Below are 22,955 nucleotides of genomic sequence, written 5' to 3'. Positions count from 1 at the left end.
AAAATGTTATATGTTAAGTTTAAAAACCTTGTATTTTGTCATAAATAAATCAATAAAAAAAAACATAAAAAATGACATAAGCATGATTATATCAAGAAACGGAAGTGAAATAATAAATTTTATTTTATTCATTACCAACTTTGCAATTCTCAAGTAAAGGTTGCCATGTAGCCATGCTATGTAAGCCGATAATAAAGAAGTCAAGTCTTACAAATAAATCCGTATTTTTAACTGAAAATGTTAAAATTACCGTAAAAAATTGTATTCTAAATAAGTTTCAATTAATATCTCCCTTTTTTTTAATTTTGGATTTTGCCGGGTTAGCAAATGGTACCCTCACTTATATACTAAATCGACACTGACCCATTCACAACAAAATGTTAGAAAAAATTAAATCTGTCATTGGAAACATGTAAATCACATTTTTAAAACACTAATTTATTTTATTTGTTCGTGATGTCCGCCTGTTCAAAACATAACATTGGCAAAACACCAAATTGGTGATACACCACCCGTTAAAAAAATCATTTCAGCTACCCCATTTGCGTTTATGTACAAGCAGCTAAGATAATATTGAATATTTTCTCCCATAAATTCAAATGCCTTCAATTTAAGATATTTTATAGATGAATTAACTTAATAGAAATACATAAATATGCAATATAGGATGTATCCGTTTAATATTTTGACCCACATTTTTTTATCGAATAATTCGGGAAATATTTTTGCTGCTCCCATTTTTTCATCCAAAGTCCTTCAATAAAATGTAATTCTATTAATATTTTATAGTACTAGCTGTATTATTTTGTTGTTTTAGATATTACATACATATCGTTTTATTGCGGAAGACGGTTTTTGTTTTCTTTTGATATCGTTATTATGATAACTCTTCCTTGGATAACTGTTTGGGAAAACAAATTTCTAAACCTTGAAGCGTTGAGTTATTGCGATGTATTAAATAAAACAAACAAATTAATATACTTTCCTCACTTATACTTATGTATGAACGTTGTTATCAAAAATACCTATCAAATGTTAAAATCTAAGAAAGTTGTCGCCATTGAAACTAAATCTAATAGGAGATAAAAGTTGTGAGTTAATACAATATTTAAATTATATGTAAAAGACATTCAAACAACTAAACAACCTACAACCAATATGTTATTTAATGAATCGTGTTAATGAATTGAATAAACGCTTCAGTCATCTCTTCAATTAGATTACTGTTTTGAAAAAATCTTCGTATAAGACTTAGAGGTAAACCATGCCAATTATCTTCATCCCATACATCTTCGTGGCAAAGAGATATACGAAAAGCCGGAAGATCTATCTCAAATAATTCCATGTTATGTGACAAATTGACTAATCTACACATTCTGGACAATGGGGCATAAAAACAAAAGTTGCATTCGTACCCTCATGGGTACTACTTGCAAACCCGGCGAAATCCAAAATCTTAAAAAAATTACATATAAATTAAAACTTATTCAGAATACATTTTTTTACAATAATAATAACATTGTCAGTTAAAAATACGGCTTTATTTGTAAGAACTTGACTTTGAAATTATCGGGTTTGTTGCAAACATGGCAACCCGTACTGTAGTATTGCAAAGTTGGAATGTATAAAATTTAATTTATTATTTCACTACTATTTCTCGACAAAATCATGCTTATGTCATCACTACTTACGTATAAAATATTTACTGATTACAATAAAAAATTGAAGTTTAAAAAAAAGTTGAAGTTAAGAATTGCACCAGTTTTTTGCGATTTGCTCAAAATAAAGAAAGGTGGATTTTGCTGGGTTTGCAAAAAGTACCCTTATATAACTCTTTTATCTAATTTTTAATCCAAAATATAAGAAACATCCAACGATTTTTCATTTTGTTGCTCTGTCAAAACGCCCCGTTGCTTTGAATACAAAATGGTTTTTTTGAATTTTTTTTAGAGTCTTTATTCAATAAAATATACATATTATTACATTATAATACATTATAAAGAAAACAAAGTATTAAGATATATTTTGTCCCGATAAACTATTCAATAATAGTTTGTCATCGGGTGCTCAGACATTAGTTTTAATTAATAATCAAATAAGAAGAGTACAGACATAATACTGTATACGTATAAAATAATAAACATAAAAATAGTTTAAAGATTTTATTTTTTTTTTTAAGTAAGAAAATAGAGTAAAATAATACAATTAAAATTAAAGAATAGTAATTTACTTAAATATATTTTAAATATAAGAAAGAAAAAAAAATAATAGACACATATATAAATAGTGTGTGATCATAAATGTAATCAAAACAAGATAAGAAAATAAATTAAACAAGGTAAAGTAAATCTAGAATTTCAATTCATATCTACAGAAAAAAAAATATAAAAAAATAGTAAGAAAATTAAAAGTACATATTAAAATTAAGATCTAACATTTTACATTTGTAAATGAAATAAGAAAGTAAGAAAGTAATAAAAGAAAAGAAAAGGTTAACCCAAGAAAATAACAAAAATGTAATTAATGAGGGATAAATTTTTTTTTTTTTCAAAAAATGTATATATGTAAAAAAATAATAATAAGTAAAGAATATTAAAAAATTTAAAAAATGTATTACATAAATACTACATAAATAATAAATCAATATAGGAACGTTTTATCTACTAACCACTTACGTAATAGAAACTTAATTTTATTTTTACTATGACATGTTTTCATGTCAAGTGGCAACAAATTAAATACTTTTGGAACAATATAATCCAACGTACGTTGTCCATATTTATTTTTAAATTTTGGTACTACTAGGCCATCAACAGATGTAAATCTTGTTAGATAGCTGTGTTCTAATTTATTTTTATATATCGAGCTGAACATCTGTTGGATAATAATTTTGCTCCATAAAATACCCTTAACTGGTAAAACATTTAATTTATCATATATAAATGGGGTATTATTCCTCTGATTGTATACATAACTGGGTGCAATCAATTTGACAAGTGCATTTTGAACATTTTGTACATATTTAATGTTTGTTGAACAAGAATGTCCCCAAGCAGTGATCCCGTATCTTATTATAGATTCTCCCAGAGACAAATATACTAATCTTAGTGTGGAGAGAGGAACTAAAAACTTTAATTTGTGTAGTTGACTAACTACAGATCTTAACCGTTTGCATGTTTTCATAACATGAATATTCCACTTAAAAAAGTTATCAATAGTTAAACCTAAATAAACATATTCATTCACAATTTTTAATTTATCGCATAAGCAAGCTCTATCAAAGGTAGAGTTATGAAGGCATTCAAAATTATGAGTTTTTACAATAGGTAACATATTTGTTTTGGCGTGTGGCGATCTAACATGCATTAATTGACTTTTTTTGGCATTTATTAAAAGACCCGCATCATGACACCAAATTTGTAAAATATTAAAGTCATCCTGCAACATTTCAGTACATTTATTAATATCCCTATGCGAAACAACTAGAGCAGTATCGTCTGCATAAACAAAGTGTTTAACATGTGAAAAAATATTTTTAATGAATGATACATATATTATATACAATATGGGTCCTAATATGGAACCCTGGGGGACACCTGCTTTGATATTTCTATTACTGCTTTGTGCACTATCGATACTTACGGACATTGTTCTATTAGTTAGGTAGTTTTTGAAGAGGTTAAGTAATGGTCCTCTTATTCCGATTATATTTAAACATTTTAATAGTTTACAATGATCTATAGTATCAAAAGCCTTAGAAAAATCAATAAATAATATTAATACATGTTTTCTATTATTTATTTTAAGTAGACACCAACCTCTTCAATAAAATACAAATCAATGCCGAATTGAAAATAATGCATCATTTCCTGGTCGTTGGTTGTTTTTCATATCTTCACCCCAGTCTCCCCCACCTGTATTCTAATTACGCCCCCTGATTGGATCTCATCCGAGGCCTAACGAGCCTGCCTAAGGAGACTAAAGTGCTCAAGAAGGGGCCGCTTATAATGCCCGTGCAATAGTGTTATCGGATAAGGGTGCACGTAGATTAGATAATGTCGAGCGGGCGCGGGCGATTGCATCGCGCGGAGTTAACGGTTGTTAGTCACTCCTTCATGCATATTCATAAGGGGATTACACCGGCTTATTTATGATACACGATTCTAATAAAGTAATTAACAATTAACACAGGAATTAATTTATTTTATTACTATCATTATTATTTCAACTATTAAACAGTGAAAGTACATTCATTCACATATCTATGGTTGGATAATTTATATAGCGCCTTTTTTGTGAAAATCACCTCAAGGGCGCTGTACAATTGGTAAATATCCCAGTACGTCTTGCAGCTACAGAGCGCATGGACGGTTGGGATTCTAGTTCCTCGTTTTCAATTAAGATCAATCAAAAATTATATCAGATAGGTGCTAGATTACAGGACGTCTTGCAGCTACAGAGCGCATAGACAGTTAGAAATTTAGCCCCATTACCCATTTTTAAAATTGACGAATAAATTTAGTGTATTAATGATATTTAAAAAAAATATAAACATAAATAATAAAAAAGAGTAAGATTACAACACGTTTTGCAGCTACTAAGCGCATAGACGATTGGAATTCTAGACCCCATTTACAAAATTTAGGTATTTTAAAGTTGATATATGAAAGCTAGATAACCAATCATCGTGCAGCTACAAAGCGCATGGACGAGTGGAATTCTAGCAAAGTAAAAATGACATCAATAAATTTATAAAAAATAGAGCATAGTAGTCGATTAGTCACGTGTTCATGCTAAGAAGTAAGCAATAAAAAACTAAATAAATCAAGCACTGTTTCAACTCTATGGTTAACAAAGGGAGATAGATGTCCGAAGAGAAGCTTTTGTAGGCAGTAGGTAGATACCGTCACCATGTGGCCCACTGGCTGCTTGATAATTTCTAGAAACGCACGTGTGTAGTTACTGGGGGATTATGCCTATTGCTCCAACGACTTGATGTTCATTTTGGTCCGCATTATTTCGTTTTATGAGACGCAACATTCCTGTTCAATTCACTTTTTTACATGAATATTACACAAACGCGTGTATGAGCACACTCGAAACTGTTTTAAAGACCGTGTTTCCAAATCAGTTTTACTTTTACAAAATAGCAATGTTTTTTTGTCAATAAACGAGTTACTCTTTCAAATTTTTAAATTGTATGTATCGCGATTTATAAAAAATTTAACTCGACTACTTTTACCCCTTTCACTGTGTGTTTGGTAAATTATATGTATGGCCTTTGTTGGATATTGTCATTTATCCTCATGACCATTTACCAAACATGCATGGTTGCCAAAATTATATTTTTAATATTTAAAGCGTTAATTTTGGGTCAAATAGTCTAGTCTATTATTGTATTTTTACAAATTTAATAACGCGAGATTAGATGACACTTGTATTTTTTCTTTAATTTCCTAACTCCAACGCCTTTCATATAAGTCACTAAAATATTAATTCTGGTTCTATTATAATTTCATTTTATTTTAATGTTATAACTGAGGCGAGAGTGTAAATCTGAGTCAGGTGTAATTGATAAGATTAAGAAAAGGTATCTGAGATGGTTTGGTCTAAAGAACGGATAGACGACGAAAGAACGGTAACGTGAGACAAGGACGACTGAAGAAGACGTGACATGATTAGATAAACCAAAATCTTAAGTCTGGTCATGTCAAAAGCAGGCAGAACCAAAGGGCATGTATGAGAAGTTGTTTGAATTTGCAAGAAGCTAGAAATGTATGCCAGGATAGCAGTGGCGAGTGGTGATTTTATTTACAGGTAAGCTAATAAAAATATATCCTACATTTGTACCTACATACAAGGTACATATTATAATGTAAGTAATATATACTATAAATTGATATTTTTCTGTGGTTCTGTGTGATACAATAACTCTCATCCATGAAATCAACTCATACGATGTAACTTCGTGATATATTATCTGTTACGTTAATATATAACTCTTTAAAAAATAAATAAAAAATAGCACTATCAATTCAGTCGATATTAGTCGACAATTGAAATGTCAACTGGCCGAATTGTTCTAGAAGTTAATAGTGCTAACAACGGCCGCGTCGAGCGCCATATGTCCTGCAATATGACGCATGAAGGTAATTATGGTCTTATGTCAAAAGTGCCATCTCAAAGAAAAGTAGCCCTTAAGAAATAATGTTTGAAATACTGTTTTTCAAATCAAGAATCTTCAAATAATTTGTATAATCTGCAAGTTTGATCTGGGAAAAAAAACCCGCACTGGTGTTTAGACATTCAAAATATAGTATACTTATTTGTATGAAAAAATAAGCTGGAATAATCGGCTAGTTTCTTGGCTCACCGCAGGCGCTGGGCGCGTTTTAATAATATTAATATTTATATTAGGATAAAAATACGGTGAAAACAATTTGAATTAAATGGTAATTATTTGTTTGTTTTTCTGTAAATAAAGTTACAGTCAAGCATTATTGGGGTTGGTCAAATATCATGGTAAGCTGCGCATAATTGCTTCTATACACGGTTCGCCCCTGCAGGATAGACGTGTGTGGCAGTTTATTCTCTCTGCCTACCATTACGGAGAAATGACGTGATGTATTAGTACTATTTGTTCCAAATCCTCTTTTTGCTTACGTTCTTGTTATTCAGTTCGGTAGAATGCTTGATCCTTTTTCTCCTATACGGCCAAGATTAATGACGCTGCCACCAAATTGAACCATTTTCCGTTACAAGTAGCTACAGTGCATCGGGATACAAAACTAATGGCCTTGCATTTCACTTGGGTAGAAGAATTCTAAAGAGGATTTAGAAAAAGCCACTTAATGTGTTCAAATGACAGTTTTAGATAATGCCAGTCACTCTGGGATCAATGGGGAAGTTTAATGCCAACGGAATTGTAAATTGAAAATCTTTTTATGGATGTAATAACGACACGAATACTTAAATAAAATTGACATTTGTAGGATTACCTTTTATGGTTATTCATTATTATAAGAAGAGAGTGATAAACTCTAAAGGACAACATCTATCCAACAATGTTTGAGTTTGTCAAAAAAAAACAAGATTGAAACAATACCAACTCAAATATTTGAAAAACCATCGAAGAGAATCTCACTCAAATCTCTCCCCCTAAGGAAGATCTAGTCTCGAAACTCTTTATTGAAAATAGATTTCGTCCAAACTAATTGCAACAGAGAGAGAAAACATTATTGAGAAGGTAATATAGAAGTCTAGGCATTTACAGGGCTTGGAACCTGTCATCGGCCGGTTTAAGTGGCCACTTTACACACTGTGTAACATTCACCATTTCGCCTACGTTTGAACATCCGTATTTTTTCAACTCTTCCATCTGTTGATTTTACTGAAGTGAAAGAGCTGAAACCATTATGGTTGCGGTAATTTGTTGTAATGGAAGAATTGAAGAAATATGGATGTTCAAACATAGGTGAAATATTGGATGTTACACAGTGTGTAACGTGGCCACTTAAACCAGCCAATGTTCAATCATAAGCCCTGTCAGCCCCTACATTTGAATCTTACCTCCCCTAAAATGTTCTTAGTCCCTGTTGTTATGTGTTAATCTTAATGACTCCCGTAGGGTGGAAATCCAGTATTTTGTCTACAAACCTTAAAATATTACAATTTACACTTTGTTTCTTACAGCTTTTGAAAATTGTATTTATCTTATAGGAATTTCTTGAATAAGTAAACCAAAAATATTATGTAATTTTTTGGAAAAATGTGAAGACAAAATATTTTAAATAAATGATTTCTGCGTTTGTATGCTTTATGAGATTTATTAATATTTTATAATTTCAAATTTTTTTGTTCTACGTGTATTCTTTATGTTTTCTATTTCTTATATTCAGATTCTTTACTCTTACTCATTTGTTTTAAAAAACAACCTGAACGTAACATTTAGTTTTTGCTAATATGTTTTATTTTTATTTTATATATAATGCATCTACACCATAGATTTACGTACTCTAGATCTAGTATACCCACGCCTGTGCTATGCGTCTGTAATTTTATTTTGTTTTTATTTAAAGTTGTAAAGTTACATATTATGTAATAAAAAATGTACCAAACGGAAACGAAAAAATAAGAAAAATGTATTGGTATGCACATACTTTTTGTAATAAATATATAAACATGATTTTAAATATGTCTCTGAAGTTTCGAGGTATGGCCCTGAACAACTGTGTCTAATTTTTGTTTTCAGAAAATTTTGTCCTAAGATGTTAATGCCAATAATTTATTCATGGATGTTCTGCATCCAACAATTGAAATGATTTAATCTTCAGATTGTACAGACTTCAAATCTTTGTAGTTGAGTGCTGCGGGTAGATTGAAAGCGGTACATTAAATTACAACAAGGTTGATGTAAAACAGTCCCCTTTTTTTCAAAATCCCTCTTTCCTCTACCGCTAGCAAAATCAAGTAGCCGACTATATGCTAAATTATTTCTAGAGAATCGAGAACTGTTTTAACTATCTAAATGCTTTGTTTGATACAAAAGCTATGGAGTATAAACTATGTAAGTGCAGAGGGGATTACAAGAATTGTATAAATCCCTTTGTTTTAAGAAAATTATCATTTTAAATTCTGTTATCTAATGACTACAGAATAAATTTTACAATATTAACATGCACTCGATTTTAAAATTAAGGATCGAAGTTTGCACTACAGTTCTACAAATAAAAGTATGTTTTAAAACGAAACATGCCTTTAGAACTCTTTTTTTTGCCATACAATTATTTTTTGCGTAAAATTGGTCTGTTTTGTTAATCAACTTAAAAAAACAAGTTTTTTTTATTTTGTCCTGAAACATTTACGCTTAAACTTTTATAAAAACTTCACACAGGTACATTATTCGTATATATTTTATAAATGTTTTTTTCAATAAAAATATATTTAACAATGTTTGAGTATGTTCAAATGCTTGCAGACTGGCTGGATTTCCTACCTACTGAGTTATTCATATCTAAATTTATTGCAACAGAGAGGTAACAAAACACGAACATCAAAAGATGGAAGAGTTGAGAAAATGTGGATGTGTAAACATGGGCAGAATGGTGAATGTTACAAACCAGCCATTGACAGGTCATAAACCCTGTAAATGCCCAGACTTCCATATTCCCTTCTCAATAATGTTTTCCCTCTCTGTTGCAATAAATTGTGATGTATTTCTTTTTTATAGGTTCCTCCTTAGGAGTTGTGTTTTTTTCATTATTATCAACTTGCCATATTTTAAATACTATAAAGTAGATAATAATTTGTAAAATGTTTGGAAAAAAAAACAAATAAAACCGTTTAGTCCATATAAAATTTTTATTTCTTTGTATTTTTATGTAAGATTATTTTTTAATGATAAAAGTACCTTTATTTTTATAATTATCATTGTCATTATAAATTCGGTGTTATTTTGAATACGTGATTAACTAATATTACGCATTTCATTATTATTTCTCATGTAATCGCTTCCGCTCAATACTGGTATTAACTTAAAAAGCTAAAATGCATTCGAAACAATAAAAATGTTTTTTTTTATTAATATATAAATGTAAAAAATTACATAAAAGCGTAATCGGCAAATACCACTTTGTGTGAAATAAAATATTGGAAGAGTATGTCACAAAATGTTTGACTACAAAGGACACGCCATATGATGTTAAAATTAATGCTCTTGTGTTAAAGTATAGGTAGACTCTTTCAAAATAAATATTTATACGTATTTATATATGGTACGCAATACAGTTGTAAATAAATAAAGAAGCCCTTACTCTATATTTTCACAAATAAATTGTAACTAAGGAAGAGAAGTGATTTTACATTGTTTTCATGATTTTTATTCCAATTTTGCATTTAAAATCGTCGTTTTACGAGCAATTTAGTAGCTGCCGTAAACTAAACTACCCGATGCAACTCTTTTTATTATTCCTCCCCCTCGGAGGGTGAAATGACTCTCTAAAATCATCCACTAAAATCTACCCTTTGAACGCATGTAGAATATTTTCAAAGAGACTTGGTTTGTTAAATTATGAAAAAAATTGCTCCGAACGAATAATGAAATATATACTATATAAATAAATATTGTGATGAAGGTTAAACATGACTTTTTCGTAAGGATGAAAAAATGCGTTTCTTCTATTGTGCGACGAATAAAAGCATACAAATTAAATCTAAAATCAGGTACCAAAATAAAAAATATAAAAAAATAGCCAAAAAAATAGTTTTTTTTGCTCTTTTAAGTGGTTTGATGAATACACAACTACAGATACCAGTAGTTAAAAATAAACGTTATTAGGTGGCTTTCGTGGTGCATTGGCTAAGACGTTTGACTCACGCATGGAAATTTCTAGTTTGGGTTCCTGGTAAGAAATAAAAAAATAAATGCGAAAACCCACTTTTGCATGTTGGTTTAATTGGTGTCCTGACAAAGAGACGAGTCTCAAAACCGGTAGACAAAGAAAAGCCGGTAAGTGGTTAGGTACAAATATTTTATGACATTTAGTAATTGGTTTATGTGTTTATAAGTAATGTACAAAAATGAGATTTTAGGATTAAAAAACTTACCTGAAATATTTTTTTATATCAGTAAAGGTAGTCTTAATAATTTTTACGAATAGAGAAAGTATTTTTTTTTATTTAAGAGGCAGTAGATGCAAAACGTCACACAAATGTGCTGTCATTCATAAAATTTGCCACTTTGCCCAGCTGTATGAAACAGTACTTATAATTTTCTTGTTACATTACTTTTAAATATTTTATTATTTAATTTGTTTTTTTACAATTATTCTTGAATTGTTTAAACTTTCCACTGAATATGTTGTATAATTTATAGGTTATTTTTAAAAAATAAATCTTGTTTTATTTTTTTTATTAATCTTGGGTAAAAGAAAATTTATATTAAAAAATATATATAAATATACATTTAGCCAAATATGTAAGTATTATAATTTTTTGTAAAAGGCAAATTTGCCCTTTATTGAAATAAAATAAAAGAAAATAAAGGAAACGAATAAAATTAATAAAATAAGTAGAATAAATAAATAAAATAAATAAAATAAATAAAATAAATAAAATAAATAAAATAAATAAAATAAATAAAATAAATAAAATAAATAAAATAAATAAAATAAATAAAATAAATAAAATAAATAAAATAAATAAAATAAATAAAATAAATAAAATAAATAAAATAAATAAAATAAATAAAATAAATAAAATAAATAAAATAAATAAAATAAATAAAATAAATAAAATAAATAAAATAAAAAAAATAAATGAAATAAATGAAATAAATGAAATAAATGAAATAAATGAAATAAATGAAATAAATGAAATAAATGAAATAAATGAAATAAATGAAATAAATGAAATAAATGAAATAAATGAAATAAATGAAATAAATGAAATAAATAAAATAAATGAAATAAATAAAATAAATAAAATAAATAAAATAAATAAAATAAATAAAATAAATAAAATAAATAAAATAAATAAAATAAATAAAATAAATAAAATAAATAAAATACATAAAACAAATAAAACAAATAAAACGAATAAAACGAATAAAACGAATAAAACGAATAAAACGAATAAAACGAATAAAACGAATAAAACGAATAAAACGAATAAAACGAATAAAACGAATAAAACGAATAAAACGAATAAAACGAATAAAACGAATAAAACGAATAAAACGAATAAAACGAATAAAACGAATAAAACGAATAAAACGAATAAAACGAATAAAACGAATAAAACGAATAAAATGAATAAAATGAATAAAATTTATAAAATAAATGAAATAAATGAAATAAATGAAATAAATGAAATAAATGAAATAAATGAAATAAATGAAATAAATGAAATAAATGAAATAAATGTAATAAATGAAATAAATGAAATAAATGAAATAAATGATATAAATGAAATAAATAAAATGAGTAAAATTAATAAAATTATTAAAATTAATAAAAATAATAAAATTAATAAAATAAATGAAATAAAATAAATACAATAAATATATTTAAAAAAAAAATTAACAACATTTTCATCACGTAATTTTTTATTCCCGTTAAAAATATTCTAGATTTTAGTAAGAACGTGGCCTCGTTCTCATTTGGAGGTGTGACCCTTTATTACAAGCGCGGAGAAAGTGATTGATAGTGTCAAATCAGAATATTTTAGTAATATTTAAGACGAAACGGTTTCTTAAGTCGAAACAACTTCTGATAAAGTTGGAAAGGCCAATAGGAATACTAAGTGTACTGGGTAAAACTTGTTTCCGGACTATTCGTGAAGCTAGTCACGTGTTGCAGGCTGGGGGAGGCGAGCAGATGCGTGACCTCTTCTGATTCACTTAATCTCGAATGCTCAATTACTCACTTAACTGGGAAACTAAAGACAACCCCTAGGAGACACATTGACTAGTCGTTATTAAAACCGAGAATTTCGAGTCGGATCTTGATTTGATCAAGAACAATAATATATTTATAAGTTTTCATACATATATTAGTATTATAACTAAAAAAAATAAGACATTAACAAATTGCAACACGGATAGAAAACATTTTGGCGAAGGGAATATGGAAGTCTAGGCATTGACAGGGCTAATGTCCTATCATTGGTTGGTTTAAGTGGACATTTTACACACTGTGTAAATAATAATAAAAAAATAAAATATAATAAAATAAAGATAATAACCTATTTTCCTTCGACTCCTCCATCTGTTGACGTTTTTGAAGTTTAAGAGTTTAAGACCTTTATTGGTAAAAATGTTTACTATTATTAGTTTTAAACATGAAGACTAGTCTTCAAATGAACTTATTTATGTCGAAAGCAGTCAGCCATAGAAAAATGAAACTGAGATAATAGCACTTTTGTGAAAAGTGTGAATAATCAAATCTACGCAAGAGTTTTGATGTTTTTGATTAGAATACATTTTTTTTATATATCACAAACAAGTATCTTATTATGTATTTGACCAGTTTTAATGATTTTTGAAGTACCGTAAGATTTTCCTAGTGTTGTGGGTGTTTTCTGCAAATTGAAAAATGCCGTTTTTGTGATCGACATCATTCTTCAAAGAAGATATTTATTTATTTATTTATTCATTTAAAATTACAAAATTAAATATATATGAACTTATTAAGGCTTTTTAGGCTATGCCCGTGTCAAGCCACAATAAATAACAATAAAAATACATAGTAAAATTAATTAGATCCAATTATAATGACATAGAATCACAATCTAGAAAAAAAGGTAAATGTATTAAATAATCAAATTCCAAAGAATACAATGCAAAAAATGTAATCAGAAATAATTTTTAAATTATACAAATTAAGAATCACACATAATCAAATATACAAAATAATGGTATCATTAAAATCAACAAAAAAATCGTAAAATATAGTGGTATTAAAAAAAAAAAAACAGAAAATAAGCATAATTGAAAAATTGAAATATATAAAAGCATAATTGTAATAATAATTGAGTTATGTTTCTAGAAATTCACTCAATTATAGTAAGAAATATAAGGAATAGGAGCAATAAATCATATGCCAAATAACAGTTAGTACTAAATTAAATTATCCAAAAATACATAATAAGAAAAACATAAAAATTATCAATATAAATAAAAAGCAAATAAAAGTAAAAGAGTATGGAAGGAAAGCAGATTTGTAAATTTTTGCTAAATAAATACAAAATTATTAAATTTTGATAAATACAGATGTTTGTATAAAAGCGGCTGTTTTCAGCAGAACATAGAATTGACCTTACTGCACCCGAAAACATCAATATCTCAATTTTTCTAAATTGTGCACTGGCTGATTTGTGCATAACTACGTTCAAATTTCCCATTCCTCTTACTTAGGAAATGTCACATTTACATACATTACCCAGTCTACATTATAAAAATGAATAGTATATTAAATTATTCAAGGTTTTCTTAACCGAACGGATTATCTGTAAAATATCTTATTGACGATATTTTAATATTTTTCTTGGTGATAATTGCCAGTAAAACTTTAGTGAAATCGTCTATTTTTACAAATTTAGACAATTTCCCTAGGGCAGTCTTATCTTTTCATACAGCTTAGGGATCGTATCTTAACCGCATTTCGTTTCTAAACTTGGAAGAAAATTTTAGCCCGTCGCAATAATCTTGTTTACTGAATTTATAATATTTCCTCAAGGATCCCACCGTGACGTATTTTATTCAGAAGAAGGAAAAACGACCAAACGGTATATTTGTACAAAAACTTATAACAAAATAGGCTTTTGCCATCGGATGCTCAGATCAAGGGCGTGAAACAAGCAAACGAGTTGTATTATTGTCATTACTAATAGCATATAGTAATGTATTTAAAAAAAAAGAGAATTTTTTTTTTCATCATTACATTACATTTTTTTTGCACCACAACAGGCCAGGAGGCCTAATTACAGTGGTGAATAACATCACAGAGCACCCAGGCTTGAGAAAAATCACATTTGAATTTTTGTGTTCTCACCGGGAATCGAACCCGGAACCTTCCGTGCGTGAATCGAGCGTCTTGACCACTACACCACGGAGGCCGCCATCATCAATGTTTCGAGTGTGCCAAAATGTTTGTAGACAGGCTGGATTTCCTTTAGGAGTTATTTAGATTGAAATTTGTTGCAATAGAGAGGGAAAACATTTTTGAGAAGGGAATATGTAAGTCTAGACAATTACAGGGCGTATGACCTGTCATAAGTATCATAATAAATAACTATTTAACTAAAATAAGTTATTTAATGCTTTTAGCCTGAATAAAATGCTCGGTATACGACTAAACCTTAAATTTATTTTTAAAATTACAGATGAATGAAATGTAATATGGCTTAGCGTATTTTGCCAGTTTGTAGAGCGTTGAAAACTTGCAACAAAACTGCATCATTAAGTCAAATCCGCATATTTTCGAGTTAACGTTTTTTTGCCAGTATACCCACGATACAATCCGCCTACAGTTATTACATATCAAATTAATAATATTAAATTTTAAAATATAAAATTTATGTCCTGGCAACTAGCGCGTGATATCAAACTTGATTGACAGAAAAATCGACTACGAAAGATTAATCTAAAATATTAAATGGTATTAAAAAAAAAATCTAAATGTTAATAATGAACAAAAACCTGTTTGCTTGCCATGCAAACAGTCTCAAGTTTGATTTCCGACATGGTTGATGATGAAATAAATGCTTCATAAAACAAAGTCATGAGTGATGCAAACCAATCATGCAACATCTTAGTAAATAGACAAATCATTAAAAACGTAAAAGTTATATATACCTATGACACGAAATAATGCTCGGGAAAGATAATCAAGAGGTAGAAATAGAAAGAAGGCGAGGATTGGCATGGGCTGCCTTTGGTAAGCTCTCATATATTCTAAAATCTTCGAAGTATTTACATTACTTACAGAAGAAACTTTTTGATGCTTGTGTTCTCCCTGTACTGACATATATGGCTATGAAACTTTTGTGTTCACGAAAAAAAATTTACACAAATTATCAGTGACACGGAGCCATAGAAAGGAGAATGCGGGGTATTTTGTTGAGAGACAGAAAAACCAATACATGGATAAGAGCGAGAACAAAGATCACCGATGTGGTCCATAGGGCTGCCAACCAGAAATGGAGGTGGGCTGGTCATTTAGCCAGAACCACAGACTCTAGATGGACCAAAAAGTCCTAGAATGGTGACCCTGAACGGGTAGAATAAGTGTCGGCAGGCCTCAGAAAAGGTGGTCTGATGACTTAAGACGAGTTCCAGGAAGTGGTTGGATGCGGTTGGCTCAGGATAGGGAGATATGGAAACTAAAAGGGGAGGCCTATGTTCACCATTGGACAAGAGACGGCTGATGATGACGGTTGATAATGACGGTTGATGTGAAATATTTATTTAAGAGGTTATTTTACAATAGAATATTTCATAGTCCCTGGACTGGTACCTGAATCGTAAGACTGCTCATCTTCTATTCATGTAACGATTTTTTTAATCAAGATAAGCTGCGATTGATGTATCAATGCAGTGCCCTTTGTATCATTAGATGCGGAAAGGGAATGATGATAATGATTTATATTGAATCAACCGTTGATGTAAGGTGCGCTCTTCTTAAGCTTGAGTTACACTTATAGCAACATTTGTATTTTATAAGAATCGTATTTTTATAAGCTTTAAAAAAACCTTGCCCAAATAGACGCGCAAAGTTTTTTCCGGAGATTATTTAAATGGATGCAAATACATTTGTATCTTCAGAACCAGCCAAAGTTCAAGTCCGAAACTATTTCTAGACAATGAATATTATGTAAATCCATTTCGCCACAGTTCCTACCCTTCAAGATTATTTTATATAAATATTTGACCAAGGGTTTACTGCTTTTTATATGGTATGTATTGCATACTAATAAAATAAATTAAATTTGGATAAAAAAATAATAAAACCAAATAAATCCACACTTAGCACAAAAAAAATCACTTCTGAAAAAACATAGATATCTGTTTGTTTGTCCGTCACAGGAACTCCTTTCAAACGATAAGTCGTACTTACCTGAAATTGTGCGTATCGTTTTGGATATAAAATCTCAACAGCACTATTTCCAAATTGATATTTAACAGAACTCGTCAGAACCTACTACTACTTCTAGTATTACCATCACGCCATTTTTCCGTAGGGTTTGGCAGAGAGAATGGACCGCCACATACATCTATCCTGGCATATATTTTTAGTTTTTCCACATTTATACATGTCTTTTGGCTTTGACTGCTTTTAATAATAATAATAATGTTTGGATAATTTATATAGCGCCATTTTTGTGAAAATCACCTCCATTTTGTCATGACAAGACTTTGGTTTATTTATTTTGGTTTATGTGATCATGCCACGTCTTCCTTGGTCGTCCTCGTTTCGCGTTACCGTTCATTTCGCCACGTATACTTGTTGTACCATTCTTTCATCATCCATTCATTCTACATGACCAAACCATTTTAGTGACTTTTCTCAATCTTATCAATTAAACCTGACTCAGATTTACACTCGCCTGATTTGATCATTCGTAACCCTGTCATACCTTGATTTCCCACACATTCGTCTAAGAGATCGCATTTCAACCGCGTTTACTTGGCTTGCATCCTTTTTCTCCTAGTTTAATTTCTAAACATAAGTGCAAGTAATTATCTACCGAACAAAGCTACTCTTTTGAGTTCTCTATACGTACTCTCAGAAACATAGTAAAACAGACGTAAAAAATATAAAAACTAAATTTATCTTTATGGTGGCATTATTTTTACCGCTTGATGCTTTAATACATTAATAGGGTAGAATCTAGCTGTATTTTATCTGCATCTAACCGTTCGTTTTCAAAACTGACGGTTATGTCGGAATTTAATTCGACTTCAAAATTGACTTATTTTTATCTCTTTTTTTAAATAGGTTTTTAAGAAAAAAACTGGCTACTTCAGAACGATTAAAAAACCGTGAGGTACTAGACCCGTCGGTACATACCGGTGCACTTACTTCAAAACTTAAAGGTGGGAGTCGTTAGTGTATCTTAGTAATCGCTTGGGAGAATTTTTTGTCAACTATGACGTTTTAATGAAGGTATGTAACTTTAGTGGGTAGACATGTGTATCGTGGCATACGCTTCCCCTTGGTACATATCAATTTACCTACCCAAAACTTGAAGGTAAGGGGTCGGTAGTGTATCTTCGCCCGGGAGAAATTATCTTCAACTATACCGTCGAGGTGAAGGTATTACGTCCTAAACTTTACATTGTAATCGCGCCCTGGTCTTTTGATACTTTGAACCCTGACATAAAGACGCCTGTCAGTTGCAGTGTGTATATATACAAAAGTGAGATTTCCTTAATTTTTAAATGAATTGTTTCTATTTGTACTTCGACATCTATATTTAACAATACTAGTAATAATAAAAATAGTTTATCAACAAAATTACTGTCTCTAACTTCTACATTTTTTATGGTAAAAGATATATTTGAATTATGACTGTCTGTCTAACTAGGTACAACTTGTTTTAAGGTAAACATTTTTGTGTTGAGTTAAATAAACAAAACATGACTACCTAATATTTATGTTTAAATTTTTATTATTATAAGTACGTTTTGTCATTTATGTTGATATATCAATTTTTACTATGATTATTATTGATTTTAATTATTTTTGCATCATTAAAAAAGGTCCTGCCTAAATACAGGAAACTCCTCGCTAGTCGAGATCTTAACAAAGAACCTATGATTAAATTTTTTTAAATAAAAAATATACTTAATTCCTGTATCGCATTTCCCACAGCTTAAATCATCATTAAAATATTCATCATTCCCATTCCGCACCTAATGATGCATTGGGCACTTCATTGTTACACCAATATCAGATGTCTTGATCATTTTTGTTACATGAAGGCAAGATGATCAGTCTTACGCTTCAGGTACCAGTCCAGGGACTATTAAATATCCTAGTGTAACAACACCCTTTTTAAAGAAATCCTTCATATCAACCGTATCGGGAATCGAACTTGAGATCTCTTGCATGGTAAGCAAACGCGCTGACCATTACGCCACGAGGCCGACATTAAAATATTGGTGCCATTAAAATTTGTGAAATAAAAAATAGCAGTCAGCAAAATCATTATAAAAAGGGATTTTAAAATTTAGAATACATTGTCGTATGCTGACGTATTTTAAATTTATAAGCAAGAAATTAATGATCTTTTAATAAAGTACAAAGCAGGTCTGTATCTTAGTTAATCTTAATTGTAAATCAAGAGATTAATTCCGTTGAATCTAATTTAATCGATCGTGAAGGAGATAAGATAGTCATATTTAATTAAACCTGTTGATTTATGGACGGAAATATGAAATTAATTGCTTGAGCATGTCAGCTTTGGACAGGATTTCAGTTTAATTGCTATGTTATTTATTTCAACGATGCAACAAAATCGGGTTGCGGTCCCGCGGCTAGTGTTGCGGACTTAAGGATCAGAGGTTCGAGGTTCGAATCCCATTCTACCTCAACTTGATTTGCATTTTCTAATAGTAATACGAGTCTAAGACGAGTTATTTACAATTCGTTGAAAATGGCCACAAAAATTGAAATATTTGGGATAATTATAAGAACGCTAATATTTTTATTTTTTTTATAAGAAAAAACAAAAAAATGCAAAAACGAGTCAATAAAATGTGCACAAAATATACACACAAAATATTTTTATTTATTCTTCGGGATTTCGGCACAAGTAACTAATGTTTCACTAATTGTGAAATATTGCACTTAAAGGCTGAAATATTGCACACAAGGTTAAAGGCTCATCCCAAATCTACAATTTAAATAAAACCACAAGCAGAATATTATGAAAAACTAGCGGACCCGATAGACGTTGTCCTACCTGAACTTTGATTTGCCTGCTTTTACCTTTGAATAAGACTTTTCTTTGATATATAGGTACCTAAGTACTTCTAATGATTTAATTCCAAAACTATAGATAATTCATTTTCAAATATAGAACTCTTTTAGAATACCAGACTGGTAAGGGTTAGTATGAAGGTAATAAAAACCTAAAAAAGATATTGTTAGAAATTGAATATTACAACCAGAGTTATCTTTTTTTAAAAATAAAGAGAATATAATTCTATAAAAAAACATTTTAACTGAAATCTTATTTGAATAACCACTTTGTCACAAAAAAAATATGTGATTTGAAATGCTTGTATTTCTTTTCAAAAACAAAAAAATAAGATTTTGCTTCAGTCACTTTCATGTTTTTTTATTATCTTTAAATCATTACATTTAATTTTAGTTCAACCCTTAGCCTTTATATGAGAATCGTCACCCCAAAGTCATATTAAAGTTACATAAAACTTTAAGGTATATTTTTTGAGAGAAATACCTTTAAAAATTATTGCTTTTATCAAATTTATGTTTTTTTCATTTTTTTTATTACACCGTGATTTTTAAAAAGCGTTCGTTTTAATGTGACAAAATCGTAAGATTTTCTTATTTTCCGTACGTTTTACCTGACGTTTTACCTGATCTTATGAAACAATTTGATTTTTTGAAAATTTGTAGCTACCAACTTGTGCCAGAAACTTTTTTATTTATTTATTCTTGAAATTTTTGTTTAAATAGTGTGACTTCCAAAAATCCAAATCATATTCGCCACCAAAAACAAAAAATTAGTTATTGCTGCCAAAATAAACCATACATAAAAATATACCTACCTAAATAATACCGTAATTCAAATCCGTCTATAAATCCTGCACAAACATAATTTAATTATACTACTTGACACAGCAAACTTAGCATATTCCATTGAGTTAGTGAAGCATTAATAAATACATATTTCACAATTCTTTTTTAAATGTTTTTCGCAAATATCTCATTAACTCCTTCAAGGGAGATTTCTAAGTTTGCTTATAATAATAATAATAATACTCTCATATATTTATTCATAATTCACAAATTTTTTCATTGAATTGACGCTAAACAAGTCTTGTTTATTTGAGTAAATATTAGATTATTCGTAAATTAAGATTGGATTCTGAAAATCAATTAGATGGCGCCAAAATCAACGGATGATATTACCAACAGCTACTGTCTTACAAAAATAACATCATAAATAATAGAAAACAAGTTGTTTGAAGTAAGACACATGTCAAATGTTGTATTTGTTTACGAATATGTTTTTTTTTTGCTAGTTTTGGTACACATTTCTCCTTACAAATCACGTATCATTTACGTAATAACATTATGGGCCTTACTTATAAACCTCGTTTAAAATTACGTTAGTTAGAACGTTTTGGCAAAGTGGTAAAATAAGAATAGAAATACCATCTTTACTCTACTACTGTAATAAAAATCTGACATAAACTGCCGACAAACAGTTAGCAGTAGGCGATTAGGACGCCGAGAACCTGATGCCTTATAAAGTAGGCAAGCGTGTTTAAGGCTCTCAGGAGGCATCCGCAGTAAATGGCCAGCCAACGTTTATTTCCTCCGTTTGATGATAGTTGTCACCGGAGTTTTCTGCCTCCGTTCTCTTATTGCTTAATTCCTCACAAAGTCAAACTACCGCACACCCAAGATTCTCCTGAGACGCCGATTTTTAAAACTCAGAATTTTGCTATTTTGGGCCCTAGTGAGGATTTGCAGCCGTAGAGGAGAATAAGTGTTATGCAGTCGGTAACGACTATGTAAATAGGCAGCATTTGCTTTTCACTGAGTAAATATCCGATCTCCAGACAGCCTTCGTACTGTTGAATGTGGCGCCTGCTACTCTCAACCGCACCACCAGTTCTTTTTGAAAGAAATATTTAAGTAAAACAATAAAACCTCGTTGTATATTATGTGGTTTAGTGTGTTTGCTTTTTTATTTTTTTTTTTATTGATAAATTTAATAAAAGGTACATGTTTTAAAAAAAAAAAAATATACATACCTACTTTTACATATCTAGTATATGTTATCACTGTAACTCTCCTAAAAAGAGACTCACTCTCCTAACGAGAGTGACTTACACTGTTGTGGTTGTTTATTGTTTATTATAAGAGTTTATATAGTTTTAAATACGAGTACATGAGAAAAAAATAAAAACATAAGATATGTAAAAAAAATAAAAAAAATTATTATACATTCATACTAATCAAAATTTAATGCAGTTTTCACACGTGTTTAAAAAATTTCTTTGGATTTACTTTAAATTTAATTAATAATATATTATTTTTAAAAGTTTTTAGTTCATTGCTTAAAAAATTTAATTTAATTGAAAACAAAACAGGGAATGAATTAAGAATTAGAAAAAAAACAAACCTTGATGCTGAAACGGTGCGTAGATTTTTGGAGTCACTGTTATTCGGGTGATTTTCTGTATTTTTTCCGTTAGAGCCCATAGTTTACTCTAAAGATGGCTCTTGCAATGGTAGCCGAAACGTCTCTATCATCCAAAAAAAGCAAAATATCTTGGTGCTAAAATCCCTGATAAAAATCCTTGTGCTAAATCCAAAACTTGATAAATACGTGAATTAGGATCTTAAACTAGCTAACTTCCCAAAATTATTTTTCCGTTTGAGATATAAATCTAACAAGGTCAAAATTTTTAAATACCTGGTGATGAGAAGGTCAATTACTGGTGGTCTCGGGTCTCCCCTCAGCAAGGGCTGGTGCGCCAGCATCTGGTCTGGGGAGGGCCAGCTCGCCATGGACCTTCCAGACATGGCCCAGCCGATTGGGTTCTTGGGCGCCAACACGCTGCAGGTCCTGGACTTCTGGATATCAATGTGCAAAGGCCACTTGGCCTGCCAAAGATATCATCACTTTTCCAGCACTCACTTAAAAACTTGTAGTGATAAAAACGTTTTTGGTTTTTGCAATCTCAACCACGCTTCTTTGTGGAGTTTGTGTTTGTTTAAGTTTTTGATCACCTTTTTTTGTCTTTATAATCTCACATGTCACATTTTTAAACCAGTTAATTTATTTTAGGAATGTTCCGTCAACTTGATATCAACTTTTGCTTGCAATTTTAATCGGTTTCTTGTTTAATGTTTTGTTATTTTTTTCTACTAGCATCATTATATTTATGATTAACATGCGTTTTTTTTAATCGAATAAATATTTTTACTTTTAAATCACGTACGAGTAAGTGAACAATCTTAAATATTTTTTTACAAAGCCTTCCCACCTATATTTTAAAGATTTTATAACCAAATTTGATTCTATAAGAAAAGGTGATTCATACAAACATTAGTTGGTATTTATTTTTATTTTTTTATTTATTTTTTATTTAGCAAACATACTGTACAGTTACATAGTTATATATTTTACATAGTTAGACTTAACTCTAATGGACCAGTGAAGTTTCCATATTATAAAGTAATTGTATGTAA

The 22,955-nt window shown here is 29.6% G+C and overlaps 1 protein-coding gene across 1 annotated transcript in view; it reads right to left on the bottom strand.

The window, feature by feature from the left end:
- LOC148274951 (uncharacterized) overlaps positions 1-22,634 on the bottom strand; it is an 85,298-nt gene extending 62,664 nt beyond the window's left edge. Inside the window, exon 1 of the mRNA XM_088236385.1 lies at positions 22,177-22,634. Within this exon, the coding sequence (XP_088092511.1) occupies positions 22,177-22,286 (110 nt within the window). The 5' untranslated portion in view covers positions 22,287-22,634. The remainder of the gene's footprint in view (positions 1-22,176) is intronic.
- Between the last annotated feature and the right edge of the window lie 321 nt (positions 22,635-22,955).

Source organism: Micrasema longulum, unplaced genomic scaffold, assembly GCF_059751315.1.
Source record: "Micrasema longulum isolate JH-2025_06_02 unplaced genomic scaffold, ASM5975131v1 h1tg001547l, whole genome shotgun sequence".
NCBI lineage: Eukaryota > Metazoa > Arthropoda > Insecta > Trichoptera > Brachycentridae > Micrasema > Micrasema longulum.
The sequence above is the reverse complement of the archived record's forward strand: the minus strand, read 5'-3'. Positions and strand labels throughout refer to the sequence as shown.